Here is an 18,039-nt window from a genome sequence, read left to right as displayed (position 1 = left end):
TGGTGAAGTAAAAATCCTCCAGGGCTTTGTCAGGCAACTTGATCACCTTCAGCAGTTTTTGAATAAAAAAACTTGTCTAGGGCTTGGAATTTTTTTTCTCAATTGTATCATAGTGCTAGCTGTAAGTTGCAGGCCCCAGATCTGCATTGGATTAACAACGTGAAGGTTATGCAAATATATTCTAAGTATCAGTAGCAGCAGATCTGTCAAAGCAACAATTATGAACAATTTTGAGCAAGCTCTCTCCATGACTAGGGCTCTTTAGAATGTCAAAATTATTGATGTGGAAAAAATATTGTATAAATTTGCTTTGTTAGCTAAAGAAAATGTACCAGTAGCAACATTTATTAGCCAATTCCACAGAGAGGATAAGAGAGTTTTACATACTGTATGATCTGTGTGTTTATAACAGTCTTACAAAATGTAAATCAAATTGCAATATGAGTCAGATATTAAAACACAATTGAATGTGTAGGTGTACAAAGGAATATTTTGTTTTGACAGTCCATTTTCTGTTACTTGCTAAATCACAAATGCATGTTTCATGAACTCCAGAGCTGTGTTTTATACACAGATTAGTGAGTTGAACAATTTAAAATAAATGAAAACTTTAAAACCTTTAGAAATAGTGCACTAAACTGATACTGTAATTATAAGTAGGGTTTTTTAAATTATCCTAGGTGCAATGTTTATAATTCGTGTTCACACCTTTTTTAGATATCTTGTTAACTGAGTGGAAATTGATAAAATTAACTTGTTTTGTAATAACTCTTTGTGGAAAGATGGCTACTAATGGTTTGGAGTCATGGGTTTGTAATAGGAGCAACCACATAACAAAGCTCTGTTTTAATTTGCTTCTATTAAAACAGTTATTTAATCTGATTTTATGTTATGGACAGAATCTTTACATATTGATCCACACTGCAGACAGCAGTTAATTATTATTGTCTGTACAGTTGGACCAGTGACAGTATGCCAGCACAAAGGAGGAAGGTTCAAGACAGTCAAGGAGACTGAGGGCTTATCTACATTTAAAAGTCTGTAGCTGCACAGGTGCAGCTGTTCTGCTGTAGTGCTTCAGTGAAGACGCTACCTAAGCCAATGGGAGGGCTTCTCCCATTGGCTTAGGTAATCCAGCTCCTTGAGAGGCGATAGTTATGTCAACAGGAAAAGCCCTCCCAATGATATAGCGCTGTCTACTCCAAGAGTTGGGTCAGTATAACTGCATTGCTCAGGGATGTGGATTGAGTGCACCTTATTCCTCCTCTAAATTCAAGCAACAGGTGTTCCTTCAAGCATTTGTCTCCTACTGTGTATAGCAAGTAGGGGTTCTGGGAACTTGAGCAAAACTTCAGACTGTGAAAGACCACATTCTCTTGATCATGATAATGTAACTGATCATTCTTAAGCAACCCTGTCCTGATGCTGCATCCTCTTCCCCACTAACATGACCTCACACATCTTCAGAGTTTCCTCTGTGGTTTAATGCTGATAAACCAAGGATGTGATTTATTTTTTTTAGATTATATTGTTTGTACTCTGCGTTTCTTCTGATAATAAAACAGTAGGTATGATGATTGTTGCTCTGTGAATGACCACAGATTCTGCTATTTGTCTACTTATGTGCTCTGAAAAAGTGTTGATATATAATTCTTGTTTCTTATATGTTTTTGTAATTCACATTCTTTTCATGCATTTCCAGATACATTTACATCTTCTAGATCAGTGGTTTTCAACCTTTTTTTTTTAATTTGCGTACCTCTAAAAATTTTTAAATGGAGGTGCGGATTACTTTGGAAATCTTAGATATAGTGTCCACAGGTTGAAAACCACTGTTGTATGATAACAACAACCTTTCGTGGACTTCTTAGACATAGTCTTTAGACCCCTGGGGTCTGCGGACTACAGGTTGAACACAACTGTTCTAGATTGAGATCTTACTGTTGTTCTAAACATATTAAAGTCTTACTGACAGTAACAAATGTAAGATTTAGACACTAAAGTTGCTTTTCTGTGTAGAAGTCAATTCTGGCATCTAACATTAGGAGCCTAATCTTGCTCCTATTTAAGTCCAGTTGCAAAATTCCCATTGACTTCAACAGAAGCAGCACTATGCTTTTTAATATGAGGGGTTTTAATAATTCCTTTTTAAACTACTGCCAGAGAAGGAATAAGGAAATATATAAGGATTATCAACTCAAAGTGAAGCTGCTTAGTTGATGAACTAGAGAAAAATACCCATGGATAGGAAAGTGAGTAAGGTGTGTAACCCCCTGCCTGATGATGTTGGCAGCAACAAGGACTGGGTTCCATATCTATATATTCCTCTTAAAATTACAGAACAAGTCCGTCTCAAGCTTCCACCCAGAAATCTTGGAAAACTAATTGCCACACCTGGGTCCTCTGAGGCTATGCTTCCCCCCTCTAAAGCATTGAATCAATATATAAGAAAGTTCATTAAGAGGAGAGGGAATACAGCATTAATTTGGGAAAACACTGCAACAGTGACTCAAAATATCCAAACAATAATAAACACCCACCTCCAGTTACCTTGGGTAGTAGTCCTTTGCCTCAGCTTTTAGTGATTTCACTGAATAGTGGGGAATGTCACTTCTGCCTCCCCTGAATTGTCTTGCACCAGAACACTGTACCCACACGATGTCTAAGGCTGAGCCCCCAAGATCGGTTTATCAGTGATTTCAGTTCTCATGGTCGCTGAGAAGAAACAGGGACTATCAATTGAGTCTAGTCAGCTCTGTCTTTAAACACTGGACGGAGACGGTCAAATGGCATCTAGGACCTTTTGAACAGAGTCTTTACCCCTACATCAGACACCTACATCAATCTTTCCTGCCTTTCACTTGGATCTGGCATCACTACCCCATACTTAGCAAGTGAGATTATGTTTAGGGTGACCTCTCAATCAGGGCATGTTAAGTACAGTGCTCTGCTCTTCAGTCATACAATAAGGATAGCAATATTTCATTATCCCTGCATTCAACATTGAAGTGAATTTAACACAAAACAGCCAAAATGGATCACTTTGGCAAAGCAGGTAAGTCTCTGAATCACCTAGGCAAAGTAGGTGTGTCCATGCAAATACATTCTCACGTCCTTGCCCTCAGTTCATCAATAGATGGCAGGAGTAAACTCATTCAGATCACTGGCTTGTGAACAGTCACTTCTTTAAAAGTGATTTTACTGCTGTCAGTGTAACCTGTTACGAGAGGTAAAGATGATGCAACTGTTGTTTTAACAAATGGCAAATCAATTGTTATAGACTTCAACAGATCAGTTGGTTGCTTATAAGCAATTACAACATCTGCTACTGATGTTCTTACAACTATCTATAACAGATTACTCATGTGTAATATGTTTATAACGTATATGAATAATGTATTAACTTTTTACAAATAATTGAAAATAGAATTTTCATGTTTAGTGTGACCATATTATCTAAAATACCATTGTGGGGTAATGTTTATTGTGTTGGAGAATAAGTTCACAAAGGCACTTTCATAGTGTGCAATAAAAGTGTCCCCATGGAAAGTTAGTGAGGAGTAACTAGCATGCTGTAACTTCACATGTAAAGAAGCCCTAAATCTCTTTAAAAATAAGTTCAGTAACATAGGAGCATAATTTACTACCCTTTATTCAGCAAAACTTTGCAGAACTTATGAAACTAGCAAATACATTTTCTCAAATTACAATGAGGCTCATAATTTTCTACTTTGAAAATTGCCCAAGTAATTACCATCTGGGATCTGAAGAGTCTATTGATTTTGAGTATACAAAAAATGTTTATCTTCTTGACCTTTAATTTAACCAAAAATAGAGACAAAGTTGATTCAGTACTGACATTTAAAATTTTTTATTGGAAAGAATATGCATGCTGTGGAATAAATATAATGTGTTCAACAGACAATTCCTGCCTTAACTATGCTTTTGATTGACTAAATAAATTTTCCTATTTTAAAAAAGATAAACATTTAAAAAATAGTGTGACCAGTATTGGTTTTTTGGTCTGTCTAGGTGTCAGTGTGGTCCCCATTATTGTAGCATCTGAGCACAGGCCACATGGTTCATTATATGAAATCTGGATGTTTGGTGTTGCACAGCTGAAATTATGCTAACAGACTGTGATGGGGTGGACTAGGCCAGAGGCCCCCTGCTGGAGGCCTCAGGGTCCTGCCACAGCCTCCCCCAGAGAGGAACGGACGGGAAGTCCTCCAATCAGATGAACTGTGAATAGTCAGGGGCCAGGAGGGCTGTATAAAAAGGAGCAGCAGAGACAGAGTCAGTCAGTTGCTACCTGGAGCTGGAAGAGAGAGGACTGTGTTTCTGGCTGGCTGAAAGAGCAGCAGGACCATGGACAACTCAGTGTGGACAGGGACTAAGGGAGGCCCTAAGAAGGAGGCCCTGGCTGGCTGCGTGGACTGAGTAAGGACTGAGCTCAGGGAGGGCTGCAGGAAGACAGTCAGCTCCAGGGAGAAAGCCTTGGGGTATGGTCCCATCCCTGAGTTGGGAAGGGTAAAGACTGTATGCCCTGGAAGGGGTTTGTTCTGTTCCACCTATAGACAGTGTGTGTGACTCGTCCAGAGGGCTGAGTCACTGAAAACCTGCCGAAAAAAAACATCGACCAAGGGAGAGGGGGCGCTTTCGAGAGGCAGATGCCACCCCGTTCCACAAACGGAGTGACTGCAGGCACACGCACTCGACCAGAGGGGCGCTCACAAGAGGCAGGTGCTGACCCTGTTACACACACACCCAGAGCATGGGATGGGTATGTGTGGAATTTATACATCTAAATAAATAAATGCTGAGATAACTGAATCTACAAAGTGATTTTGTCTGAGGCGATTTAAAATCTCAGACAGCTGTGTTTGAGGAGGACTTGGCCAAGAGGTTCTATGAGCATCAATCTTTGGGGCTGGGTTAAATGTATCTTGAAGAAGGGCAGCTGTATTCTGTAGGTACTGTTGGGTGGTGTGAGGAAGAAGAGAGGAAGCTCTGTTGTTTGACTGGAGGCTAGGGGAGAATAACTGAGGTGAGAGGAGGAGGCAACATAAGTTGGGAGGCAGACAGGTCAGAGGTAGGAGGAGGTAGAAAAAAGAATATTCTCTAGGCAAGTATACTCATCTTTAGTTCAGACAATGTGAGATGTTCAGTGTTCTAAATGTTAATTTAGGAAGTTGGCATGTTTTTGAATCTAGAGTCTGCCACTCAAATTCTATGAAGAGTCTTATTTAACGTATACTTGGTCTCTTGAACATAATTTATTTGGGAGTATGTGATTATTAAATGTACAGTCCAGTTCATACAGGGTATCATCAAACAATTACAACCATAGTAATGGGGACCACATAAAGAAATCTTTCCTGAACTCCTCTTTTGATCTTCAAACAACCCCCCAACCCCTCCAAGCTCATCATCAGAAGCAAGCTCCCCCACAGATCAGGACACACCAACGCAAAGTAGCACCAGACCCTATCAGAACAACAGATGCAATAGCTGTAGACATAGCTTCATTGTGTCAATGAACAACACCCCCACAGCACACCTTTCAAAATTCATGGGCCCTACGCATGCCTATCACAATATGTGGTGTGCCTCGTCCAATGCACTAAATGCCCCAATAACAGCTATGTGAGTGAAACAAAACAACCACTGTGCTCTTCAATGAACTCTCACAGAAAAATAATAAAAGAGAAAAACACTGTATCACCTGTGGGTGAACATTTTTCACAAAGCAATTACTCTATATCTGACCTCACAGTCCTCATCTTCAAAGGAAACCTGCACAACACCTTCAAAAGACCAGCCTGGAAGTTTACATTCATAACTTTTCTAGATACTAAAAATCAGTGTCTGAATAGAGACACTGATTTATGGTTCATTCCAGCAATCTGTAACACACTTAAGTCCCCCCAGCAAACCCTGCCCCCCTCCATTACTGGAGAGGTGTTAATGAACCACTTCTTCTTCCAGTAGTATCCCACTGGGTGCTTCACTGTAGGTATCCCTGCACCGCTGATTGGAGAACTTTGGTAGCAATGTCCGTTGGTCCCACACATGCACTGTCTCTCCTTGTGCTGCGCCACCAGGCTAGCCAGCACACACTGGCTAACCTTCCTCAGTTCCTTCTCAACTGCCTCTGGAGAGCCATTAGCAGTCCATTAAAACTGTTGTCTTAATCCACGAACCTACACTTAGTCTCCTAGTTCTAGCTGTAGTTTTTCCACCTTTTCTTTATTTTATCATTAAAAATTAAAAAAAAAAAGATTTTTCATTTTTCCCAACCTTTTCCCCCAGTGGGGTATGCCCAGTTCTTCGGGCTTCAAGAGACCATTGGCACCGAGGCCATCTCAGTCTGGCATCCATAGCTCATGGAAACAAACAGGTACCACTGACAAGCCCTCAGACCCAATAGGCACAGGCACCGAGCCATCAGCACTGAAGGACAGTAGTAAGCACTTGTCTAAGAAGACACTCCCAGTACGTGAGCCTGCATTGGTACTGCCAGCAATGGCTCACCTGGCACAGGATCAGCTAGTGCAGACAAGGTCCCCAGTCCCCTGGCATTAACACCAGGACGATTGGTAAAGGCAGAACTTTGCCATTCAAGAGACCCCTGCATTCCTGATGCATTAGAGTCCCCTCCTCTCGGCCCTGAGCCTCTACCAAGCATGGGAAGTATCCCTGCTGCCTTGCCATGCCCCTCTGCTCTTCAGTGAGGGTTCAGACAGCGAACCTGAAGAGCTAGTGTCCCAGTACTCCTCCCAAGCTCCATATGGTGCTCACTACCAAGAGATGCCAAGGATATACCCACAGGTGGCTCCACCACCACCATCCTGGTACGGCCATCCACAGGCGCCATCACCACTGCAATTGTCATATTGGGACCTTTGGATGGCATACCACCACTTCTTGAGATCCAAGCCTCGTCCAAGAACTCTTGAGGTACACTCCTTTGGCCACACCATCCAGGGCTTCAAAATTACCTCAAGTCTTAGAGGAACAGGAAGCCAGTACTGAGGAGAAAGTGACTTCAAGCGCCATATCCTCCTCCTCCTCCAAATGAAACCATCATGCTTTCTCCACCATCTTTAGCAGACAATTTTCATCTCTTTCAGGGACTGGCAAAAAGGGTGGCAGACACTCTCCAGATTCCATTGGAGGAAGTCAAGGATATCCACCATCAACTTCTTTTGATATCCTCCATTTTTTGGTCTCCTCAAAGATCTCCCTCCTGATTAATGAGGCTATTTAGACTTGGCAAACACTGTGTGGCAAACCCTGGCGTCAGTGGCCCCAACCTGCAAGCGAGCGGACAAAAATACTGTGTCCCCACCAAGGATTTTGAATTTCTATTCTTCCCCGCGCACCAATTCCATGGTTTTGGACACTGTCAACTCTTGCAGCTGATAACACCAGTCCAGGGCTTCTTCCTACAACACGGGATTGGAAGCACCTTGATCTGTTCAGTAGGAAAGTATACTCCTCAGCCACTCTACAGTTGTATTGCCAACTGTCAGGCCCTCGTGACAAAATAAGTTTACATAAATTACTCGAAAGCGAATGACTTTATTGAAAATATGCCAGAAGCACATTGTGACTCACTCAAGGCCATTATACAGGAGTATAGTAGTGTTGTATATACAGTATTGTAGTGTCTTTGCCAGTTAGTGGCAAAGACACTACAATCTACCCTTGACGCAGCTGACGCAGCAGCTAGCTCCAGCTCCACTGTTGTGGTGATGCAACGAGCATCATGGCTTCATTTGTCAGGATTCCCAAAATAGATGCAGTCCACAGCTGAGAACCTTCTCTTTGAAGCACAAAGCTCTTCACTGAGAAGACTGACTCCTCCCTTCACACCCTGAAGGACTTCAGGGCTACCTCCAGACATTGAGCCGTTGATCACTACCCATTAAGCCCCACAATCTAGCCAGCTTTCTATCCACCTTATAGTCCATTCATCCAATCCATACGTTTTTTAACTTGCTGTCAAGAATACTGTGGGAGACCATATCAAAAGCTTTGCTAAAGTCAAGATATATCACGTCCACTGCTTTCCCCATATGCACAGAGCCAGTTATCTCATCATAGAAGGCAATCAAGTTGGTCAGGCATGACTTGCCCTTGGTGAATCCATGTTGACTGTTCCTGGTCACCTTCCTCTCCTCCAAGTGCTTCAAAATGATTTCCTTGAGGACCTGCTCCATGATTTTTCCAGGGACTGAGGTGAGGCTGACCAGTCTGTAGTTTCTGGGTTCTTCTTCCCTTTTTTAAAGATGGGCACTATATTTGCCTTTTTCCAATCATCCAGGACCTCCCCCGATCAGTTGATTCACCTTCCAATCTTCTACCCCAAGCCTCATCTAGACAACAGTGAGGATATATTACTTACCCTGGATTTCAGGAGAGCCCTGGCCTTCTACCTGGAAAGGGCGGAGGCCTTCAGGAAGTCCCCTAGGCTTTTCCTCTCCACAGCAGAAAGATCCAAGGGCTCAGAATATCAGCCCAAAGACTGTCCAAGTGGGTCTCAAACTGTACCACACATTGCTACCAAACCCTCCAGATACGATTCGTACATACTCCACAATGTCAGTCTCCTCATCCATTGCCTTCCTCAAGAATTTCCCTGTCTCAGAGATCTGTAGAGTGGTAATGTGGACGTCAGTCCACACTTTCGCAGAACATTATGCGATCACTTGGGACTCCACTCCAATGCCATCTTCTGCTCCACGGTGTCATCAGTAACTGACCCGACTCCAAAGTCCTGGCCCTCTAGAAGGGGCACTCATGGGTAGTCCCCTACAATGGAGCACCCATAGGGACACTACTCAAAGAAGTTACTTACCTTGTGCAGTAACAATGGTTCTTAGAGATGTGTGTCCCTATGGAAAACCCATCTTTTGGAGTTCTTGTCTTAACTTTGCAGTAGAGAAGGAACTGGAGGGAGAAGGGTTAGCCTGCATGTGCTGTCTAGCTTTGTGGCCCAGGACAAGTAGAGACCGCGCATGTGCTGGCCCAATGGACACTGCTACCAAAGTTCTCTGATCAGCAGCTCAGGGACGCAGGCACACCTACAATAGAGCATCCATAGGGACACACATCTCGAAGAACCATCGTTACTGCACAAGGCACATAACTTCTTGAATGCGCCTTTGAAATAGGTTTTAACTATGTATGCTAAACAATGTGTTCCACCTTCTATTTAGCTTTAAGTACATTTCCCAGACTTAAAGAGGAGCTCTGTGTAGCTCAAAAGCGTGTCTCTCTCATCAACAGAAGTTCATCCAATAAAAGATATTACCTCGCCCACCTTGTCTCTCTATATCTTGGGACAAACATGGCTAAAGTACAGTTCATACACATTTAAGATCAAATTTCTGTGGTCTTCATTTGCAGCAGGAAGTTAAGAATGGCAGCTCTTAAATTTGAAAATGTGAACTTCCTCTGCAGTGTTTATTAAAAGAAATTGGATATTTTACACCTCCCCCATTCCCCATTTTTCATTTTGTTACCTGCCTCAGATTGATGGCTAACTTTGGAACCTGGAAAGACAAAATCTAACCTGGGCTGAGCAGTTCTTTCAAAAGTGGGTATATGGACATCGGTTTGTGCATCCTGTGTCCTTTGAATTACAATGGCAGGTTGTTCCTTCTGAGATCTAAAAATGATGAATTCAGGAATTTACATTTAAAGCTGGCAAGTTGGTAAATATGTGTCATTTCATTTCTTTACTTTTGCTAAGATAAACATTATGGTAGCATTCTCTCAATCTAAGATTGTTTAACGACTGGATGTTACTTTAGAGAATGGAGGATTATATATGGAGGGGGGATGTTTTGCTTAAAACAGTCCTAACAGTTTGGATTGAGAAGGCTGAAAGGCTCTAGGAATTAGAAATGGGACACAGAGCCTTTTATTTCTAGGTCACTGGTTTGAATCCAGCACAAATCAATACTGAGTGAAAATCATTGCCATTTGACAGCGAGCTGTTCAGTGACCGAGATGACATGAGTCAATGATGTAAACCAGCTCTAGACAGGTGTTCATTACAGTTGGCACTCATTGGCACCCATGTCGACAATCTCAAAAGGCAACCTCCAGTTAGAGGTACATTAAGCGACATAATTACAGCGTCATAAGCGCTAGTGTGCACAGCGCTATGTCGGCGAGAGAGCGTCTCCCGCTGATATAACTGTCACCAGTTGTTGGGGTGGATTAATTATGTCGACGGGAGAACGCTTCTCCCATCAGCATAGAATGGCTACACGAGAGATCTTACAGTGGCGCAGCTGCATCCGTACAGTAGCACGCTGTGGGGTATATGGTGTAGACATCGTCTAAAGTGCTGCCTAATATTCTATGCTGTTATACAGTTGCCATGCATCACTCCAGGTTGATTACATTTCACTGCCGTGTGAAAGGATCCCTACAGAGCTTTTCTTATAAAACAAAACAAAAAACTTCCTTGGGACGTAAGATGTTATGTAAATGTAAATCATCATTAGAAATTCTTTAAAGCCATTGTGTTTAGGTAACAGTCTTTCAAGACTGTTAAAACAAATAAGATTGGCAAACAAAGAAGCTTTTAAAAGATCAGATGTTTGGAATATGAGTAAAATAGCCTGAGTAAGCAGCATCAGGATAATTGTAGAGAAGTGGAATGTTGTTTTCACAGTTACAGGGCAAATTGCACTTAACACCCTTTTAATTCCTCTTGAGTTGCACCCCTTAGGTGACAGCACTGGTTTCCTACACCTTACTCTGTGTGGTACCAGATGGTCCAGCCACTATGGGACTCAGTCACTGGGCCACAGCCTCTTAATGTAGCAGGCCCATCTGTGGTTGGGACCTGCAAACCTTTTTCTTTCAGGGACCTGTGACTAGTGAGTTGATTAAAGCAACTCAAAAATGGTGTCTTCAGAGCAAAGCATTATTTATTAGGGCTGTCGATTAATCGCTGTTAACTCACACAATTAACGCAAAAAAATCGCAATTAAAAAAATTAATCACGATTAATCCGAGTTTTAATCGCATTGTTAAACAATAGAATACCAACTGAAATTTATTAAATATTTTGGATGTTTTTCTACATTTTCAAATATATTGATTTCAGTTACAACACAGAATACAAAGTGTACACTGCTCACTTTATATGATTATTTTTATTGCAAATATTTGCACTGTAAAATTATAAACAAAAGAAACAGTATTTTTCAATTCATCTCATACAATTATTACACTTTTATGACAAGGAGATTGCAGTACATCTCACACATGTAGAATTTTTTTGTTACATAACTGCACTCATAAACAAACAGTACAAAACTTTAGAGCCTAAAAGTCCACTCAGTCCTACTTCTCTTTCAACCAACAGCTAAACCAAACAACTTTATCTCCCATAAATGTAAACAGTGCTTCCTGCTTCTTATTTAGAATGTCACCTGAAAGTGAGAACAGGCATTCTCATGGGACTTTTGTAGCTGGCATTGCAAGGTATTTACATGCCAGATATGCTAAACATTCATATGCCCCTTCATGCTTCAGCCACCATTCCAGAGGACATGCTTCCATGCTGATAACACTCGTTAAAAAAAATGTATTAAATTAAATAATTAAATTGTCCTTGGGGGAGAATTGTATGTGTCCGGCTCTATTTTACCCACATTCTGCCATATAGTTCATGTTATAGTAGTCTCGGATGATGACTCAGCGCATGTTGTTCTTTTTTAAGAACACTTTCACTGCAGATTTGACAAAATGCAAAGAAGGTACCAATGTGAGATTTCTAAAGATAGCTACAGCACTCAACCCAAGGTTTAAGAATCTGAATCTGAAGTGCCTTCCAAAATCTGAGAGGGATGAGGTATGGAGCATGCTTTCAGAAGTCTTAAAAGAGCAACACTCTGATGCAGAAACTACAGAACCCGAACCACCAAAAAAGAAAATCAACCTTCTGCTGGCTGAACAAGAAATAGTACTGAGTGAACTTGTAGGCTCTAAAGTTTTACATTGTTTTATTTTTGAATGCAATTATTTTTTTAACATAATTCTACATTTATAAGTTTACCTTTCATGATAAAGAGATTACATTACAGTACTTGTGTGACGTGAATTGAAAAATACTATTTCTTTTTTTTACAGTGCAAATATTTGTAATCAAAAATAAATAGAAAGTGAGCACAGTACACTTTGTATTCTGTTACGATTGCAATCAATATATTTGAAAATGTAGAAAACATCCAAAATATTTAAATAAATGGTATTCTATTATTGTGTAACAGTGCAATTAATTGCATGATTAATTACGATTAATTATTTTAATCGCTTGACAGCCCTATTATTTATTCCTTCCTCCCAAGGTACAAAGCACATACAGCAAGAGGTAAAACAATAAAAAGTCTGTACACCTGCATCGTACTTATCCTTAATCTTTGCTTGACAGCTTTTGCAGTTTTTCTCAGCATAGCTACCCCCCATCTCTGGCTGGGATAAACAGACTGTCCTGTTCACAGCAGGCTCTCCGTCTGTGTGTATTCCCCTGGCCAGCCTGTCAGTTTTCTCTGACATTCTCTGAGTAATCTCTGGCCACTCACTCAACTTCCACTCTTTTCTAGACCCTGAGTATTCTAATATTTTACCATTCCCTTTGATCTCTGTCATCTCAGCCCTAGCGAAACAGCTATGTCACCACAGTTGGGGTGGAGGAGTCTTTTCTTGGCTATAAACCTAGCTATTATGTTTGAGTGTTTGTTGGGATGAAACTTGGACATTGTTTTACCTTTCCTGCTTGTTCCTCTAACAACCACTTTTGATGTAACTCCATAGGAAGTAACCCATCATAAACTCACACACAGAGGCATGCACCATATTCATAACAGATAATATAGATATTCCCACTTTGTCACATTTCTGATTGGTTTTTTGATTATATTAACATGCTAGTTGGAAAGGGTGCTGGGGGAAAATGATACATTTCTCAGAGTTGTCTTAAATGTAAGTTAAAATATTGAATCTCTGAGTAAGTATATCGAATGAATCACCGCTCTTTTCAAGGCTATGAAATCCTATTCCTATTCTACAGAACTTCAGTATACACATTTAATGATGTATTGTACAGTTTTATATTAAGGGTGCTTGTGTGTAGGCAAATAACCTTCATGTAATATTTGTTTATTCCATTTTTCTAGTAGTAAGGAACTGTGATCATAATTTTTCTTGTGATTGAATTTTTTAAATGATTTTTTTTTATGTTCTTGTTTCTCATTTTTCTTTGTTTGGATGAATAAAAGTAGTGGGCCCTTTTCACTTATACTAGCTGAAAACTGGAGTAACTCTGTTGCAGTTAGCAGAGTTGCATTAATGTAAATTTGGTCTCAGAGGAAAACTAGACCCAAGATAAAACTTTGAGAAGTGCCTGAGTCCTGTTTTCGAAGTGACTTATGTGTCTAAGTGTCATTGAGACTTTGGCTCCTAAATTCCTGAGTCTGTTTTGAAAATGGGACTGAGAAGCCTAAGTCACTTACATGCTTCTGCAAATTTTACTCCTATTTTTTTTGTTTGTTTCCTACTTTAAAATGGAAGAAATATTGCACTATTAGCGTTCAGAGTGACACTTCTTATCTGTGATTCTCTTACAGGAAACAGATTCAGGCTCTTCTAGGGCAGTTTAGCCAAACAGAAACCTTGTTAATCTCAGCTGGAGTGGAGCCAGGAATGCTAGATGGAGTTCTTTTGGATGCTGGGTGTTCCTCTATGCAGCTTGATACTCCTGAAAGAGGTTTTTCCCTGCGAAAGGATGGCCCTTTGGATATGAGGATGGATAGTGGCAGGTATGTATTGATCAAACATTTCTTCTCACAACAAGAAATCAATTTCTCAACAACACTCTGAATTTAATTTCCTTTTTAGGTTGCAGAATTCCCATCACACGCCCACATCTAACTCTGCACATACATAATAAATCAGCTTTGTTCTTTTGCCATAGAGGCTCATCTAGTTCTCAGGATTTAGGGCCAGATTCCAATCTCGCTTATTCCAGCATAAAGTGAAGGTACTTCTGGGTTTCAGTGTTGGAAAGTCAGAATTTGACTGTAAGGTTTTCCATATTTAAGTTTAAAAGCAATGATTAATGACAATAATTAAAACAACCATCTTTAATTTTGTTAAGCAGACCATGATGTAGGATATAAATGAAATTGTAACTGAGAGGGTAGTTTAAGTATAAGTGAAGTTCTAACAGATTTATTTTATCCTTTGTAGCTACTCTGAAGATGGGCATGTGCTAACCTCTACAAAGAAACGGCAGTGAGCCTATCAATTAAATGTCAATGGCAACACTGTTTTCAAGGCATTAAATATTCTACCACTACTTGCATGCTTACTGTAAGCAATTCATTAATGTCATCCTATGTTTCATAGCAAGCAGATCAGAATGACTTACTTTATACTCAAATTAGCAATTAGTTTAAAAAAAATACCTTTATATTTAATTGATTAGAGTCACTGCTGAGTATAATCTGGAAGGTGGAATGCAATTCTAATAATAAATAGAAATGTTTTCTATGTATATAGCACCTGTCACCTCAAAGGGACCCAGTGCCTTTCATGAGGAATATACCTTATTACAGAAAACACCAAAAATGCAGTCACCTCTGTTGTATGGATGATGGTAATTAACTGAGACATAGCATGCTGCACGCCTTTAAGGGAATGGGAAATTCTGGCCAAAAATTGTGGGACAAACCTATATTCTTAGAATATGAGCCATGGTATTATTAATTCCATACGGCTAAATTCAGTGCCTTGCATAATGACAGGTTTCAGAGTAGCCGCCGTGTTAGTCTGTATTCGCGACTGCTACTCTGAAACCTGGTATTATTAATGTTCACACATAGCCAATGTTACCTCAGTTTTTAAGAAACTGTCTCAAAGACTGACACAGTAAACTGCATGATACACAATTTAGTCAACTCTAGTATGAACAGCTGAGATCTTGCTGGGGTTCAAGCCTGTGGTTTCAAGGAATGTAAACCTGAGGTTTTTGCCACTAAAATATCCCTGCTGGCATATGAACTTGCATGATAAAAATAAAGAATGACTGGGATAAAACAGGCATATACTGTATGGTTGAGGATAAATATAGAGGGCAAATAGTATCTTAAGTTTGGTTATTTTCTGTAAGATATTGTGGGGAAATAATAAAATACTGAAAAATATTCTGCCTGTCAGTCCCTTTGTAGAAGAGTCAAGTCTGTGAAATAGTTGAATTAGATTGAGCAGTCCCTGCACATTAGTGAACACCAATGCAGTGTATATAAAAGACCTTGAACGATTTCAATAAAGAAAGTTGTTCAGATGAAAGAAATATTGATGACTATGGGATATTTTGTTTGCCTTTTGGTAGATAGTTACAAATATCCTTTTCTTTCAAAATACTTTTGAATTTAAATTGTGATACCTTTAAGTGACAGTTCAGGAAATTATCTTCATAAGGGATCATTTTTCATAGCACTGCATATAAGGGGAAAGATCCTTGAGATTAGTTCCTCTATATTCTGAGTGAAAACAGAACAAATAATGCAAGATGACTAAAATTAACACATAAGAAATGAGTTCATATTTTGAAGATATCTAAATAAAGGCAATCTTACAGTCTTTTAATTTTAGAAAAATACTTGAACTACAGCTAATCTTTGTCCACTCATTAATGTTAAAAGTTTATGGTAGTACTTGAACTTTCAGCTATTCTTTATTGCTAATTAATGTTAAGAAAGATACTCCATCTGAAGTAATAAGACGGGATTTAAAAGGTAGAAGCTATTTCCGTTTTCACAGGATTGCTTTCTCTTATTTTAAAACCTGAAAGGCACTTGCATGCAATATGTGTGTTTGACTTTATGTCTCAATGCTATGAAGCTTCACCTCTTGTCAATGAAAACTGACGTCAGTGAACTAATTGGCTCTTCTTGTGCGTAGGTATCCTGACATGCCCACTGCTGCTGATGTTGTGAATGCTTTAGATCAACAGGCGCTTGCGTCCATCCTGAGAACATACGGGGAGGAGAGGCACGCCAAGAAAATAGCTTCAGCAGTCGTTCAGGCACGCAGCATCTACCCCATCACCAGAACTCAGCAGCTTGCCAGCATTGTTGCAGGTACCCTCATTAATTCTGAACAGTGTCTGAGAGAGAAAAAATATTAATCCCCAAAGTCCCAGAGGGATCTATTTGTTCTTGAAATCATGCAGGATCTAATCCTGTCTATCCTTCTCTGATGTCAGCTTTTTTGTGTTGTTTTGTTTTGTGAGCTTCCTTTTTTTTATACTGTGGCTTGCTGATTAGTTTAATAATAGATTTTACATGAAGTGATTTATCATTTTTGCCCACCAAGGTGAAACACTGAATGACAACCATAGAGGGAATTCTTTATCACTACTATTGATAAGCCCTCAATTATCAGATCTACTTTATATTTTTGGGGGTGGGGGTGGTAGTACCATGACATTGCCTAACAACTGAAATAAAATAGATTAGCTCATATCTTTTTTCTAAACAGCCAGCTAATGAAGAGTAAAATGATGTTATTTCACTTTGTGAATGTTAACTAGATCAGCCTGAAGGGCTTAATGAAACACTTCATCTTAGTTGCTGTTCACCATAAACCTCCTGAACTAAACGTAGCTAGGAGGTGCTTTGTTGCAGGCAGGAATTGTTTCATAGCTGTGCCCTATGATGAAAGTTTTCCAAGCCAAAATACAATTTCTGTAGCTGCTTAAGACAATTCCATTGGAGAATCCCTAGTCTTATCAGAAATACATCTAGAGAAATGAAACTCTCGTATCTGTATCTAGGGAAACTGTCTTCTAATGTAATGTATTATGGTTTATGGTCGCTGTTGGCTTATTAATAATGGAGAAGTTCTTAAGTAATCTTAGAACTCTCAAATGAAAGGTTTAGCACCATTTTAATAATAAAGGCTGTTTAGGCAAGTTATATGGTGAAATCAGATATACCTGAACTTTAGCCATAAAAGACGGGAAATGATTAAAGCTCTGGAAGAAGTATGAAGACACTATTGCTGTAGAAAGATCACAGTATAAGCATAGTATATGAAAAAAAATGTAATGACAAAGAGGTAGATCAGTTGATCAATATATAATATATAAACCTTAAATAAAACCTGACAATTCTGTATTTAAAAAGTAGCCATTTCCATCTACATTTAGTGGCAGTGATTTAATTTGCTTGTCAGACACATGCTTCTTTCTAGAGCTGTTAATTAAAACAGTATGTCATTGTTTATGTACTTAAAGCAGCTACACTGATGCCATGTTAAATTTTTAATAAGCTATATATCTTAAAAATACTATACAAATTAATATTGCAGCTGTTATGAACTAAATAAAAGTGTCAGCACATTAGATTACCAGTTCCAGGTAAAAGACAATGGTCAAATTTGCAGCAGTGTTGTATCAGTTACCTATGAATCATAGCCGTAACTGTCACTTCTTCTGTCATTTTAAACCCCTTGCTGTATATTATGTAGTTTTGACAGGTATATCAATATGATAACATGTATGCCAAATAAATTTATCAAATGACATTTTATATCAGGATTTTTCCTTTTAGTAAGTACAGTGTCTGTCTACCAACATGTACAAAACACGTATACTTACCAAACATCTCTCTATATAGAATAGGCAACTAATTAAAACTGGTTTAGCCCATTCTTTCAGTGTGAATCCGCACAGAGTAAGGAGTTCAGGACTGGCTCTTATTAAGCTTTTGTTAATTGTTTATACCTTAAGGTATAATGAATAGTATTACATATACGGTATATTGTGTAACAGTATAAGGAATAACGAACAATAGCAGAACTATTTTTTCAGTATTGTGTACACTGTCACTAATAATACACCCATCTTTGTGGTTTTTTAAAGTAATCCATAATAAATTATTACAATAAGTAATATTTAACATAGCATAAGTGTATGTACAATAATTCAATTATTTTTTATTCCAT

The 18,039-nt window shown here is 39.3% G+C and overlaps 1 protein-coding gene across 1 annotated transcript in view; it reads left to right on the top strand.

The window, feature by feature from the left end:
- Window positions 1–18,039, top strand: part of METTL15 (methyltransferase 15, mitochondrial 12S rRNA N4-cytidine) — a 196,583-nt gene that overhangs the window by 164,846 nt on the left and 13,698 nt on the right. The window contains 2 exon segments of the mRNA XM_048854029.1: window positions 13,656–13,847; window positions 15,994–16,172. Of these exon segments, the coding sequence (XP_048709986.1) occupies window positions 13,656–13,847; window positions 15,994–16,172 (371 nt within the window).

The sequence above is a fragment of the Caretta caretta genome, chromosome 6 (genome assembly GCF_965140235.1).
Source record: "Caretta caretta isolate rCarCar2 chromosome 6, rCarCar1.hap1, whole genome shotgun sequence".
In the NCBI taxonomy this organism is placed as follows: domain Eukaryota; kingdom Metazoa; phylum Chordata; order Testudines; family Cheloniidae; genus Caretta; species Caretta caretta.
The sequence above is the reverse complement of the archived record's forward strand: the minus strand, read 5'-3'. Positions and strand labels throughout refer to the sequence as shown.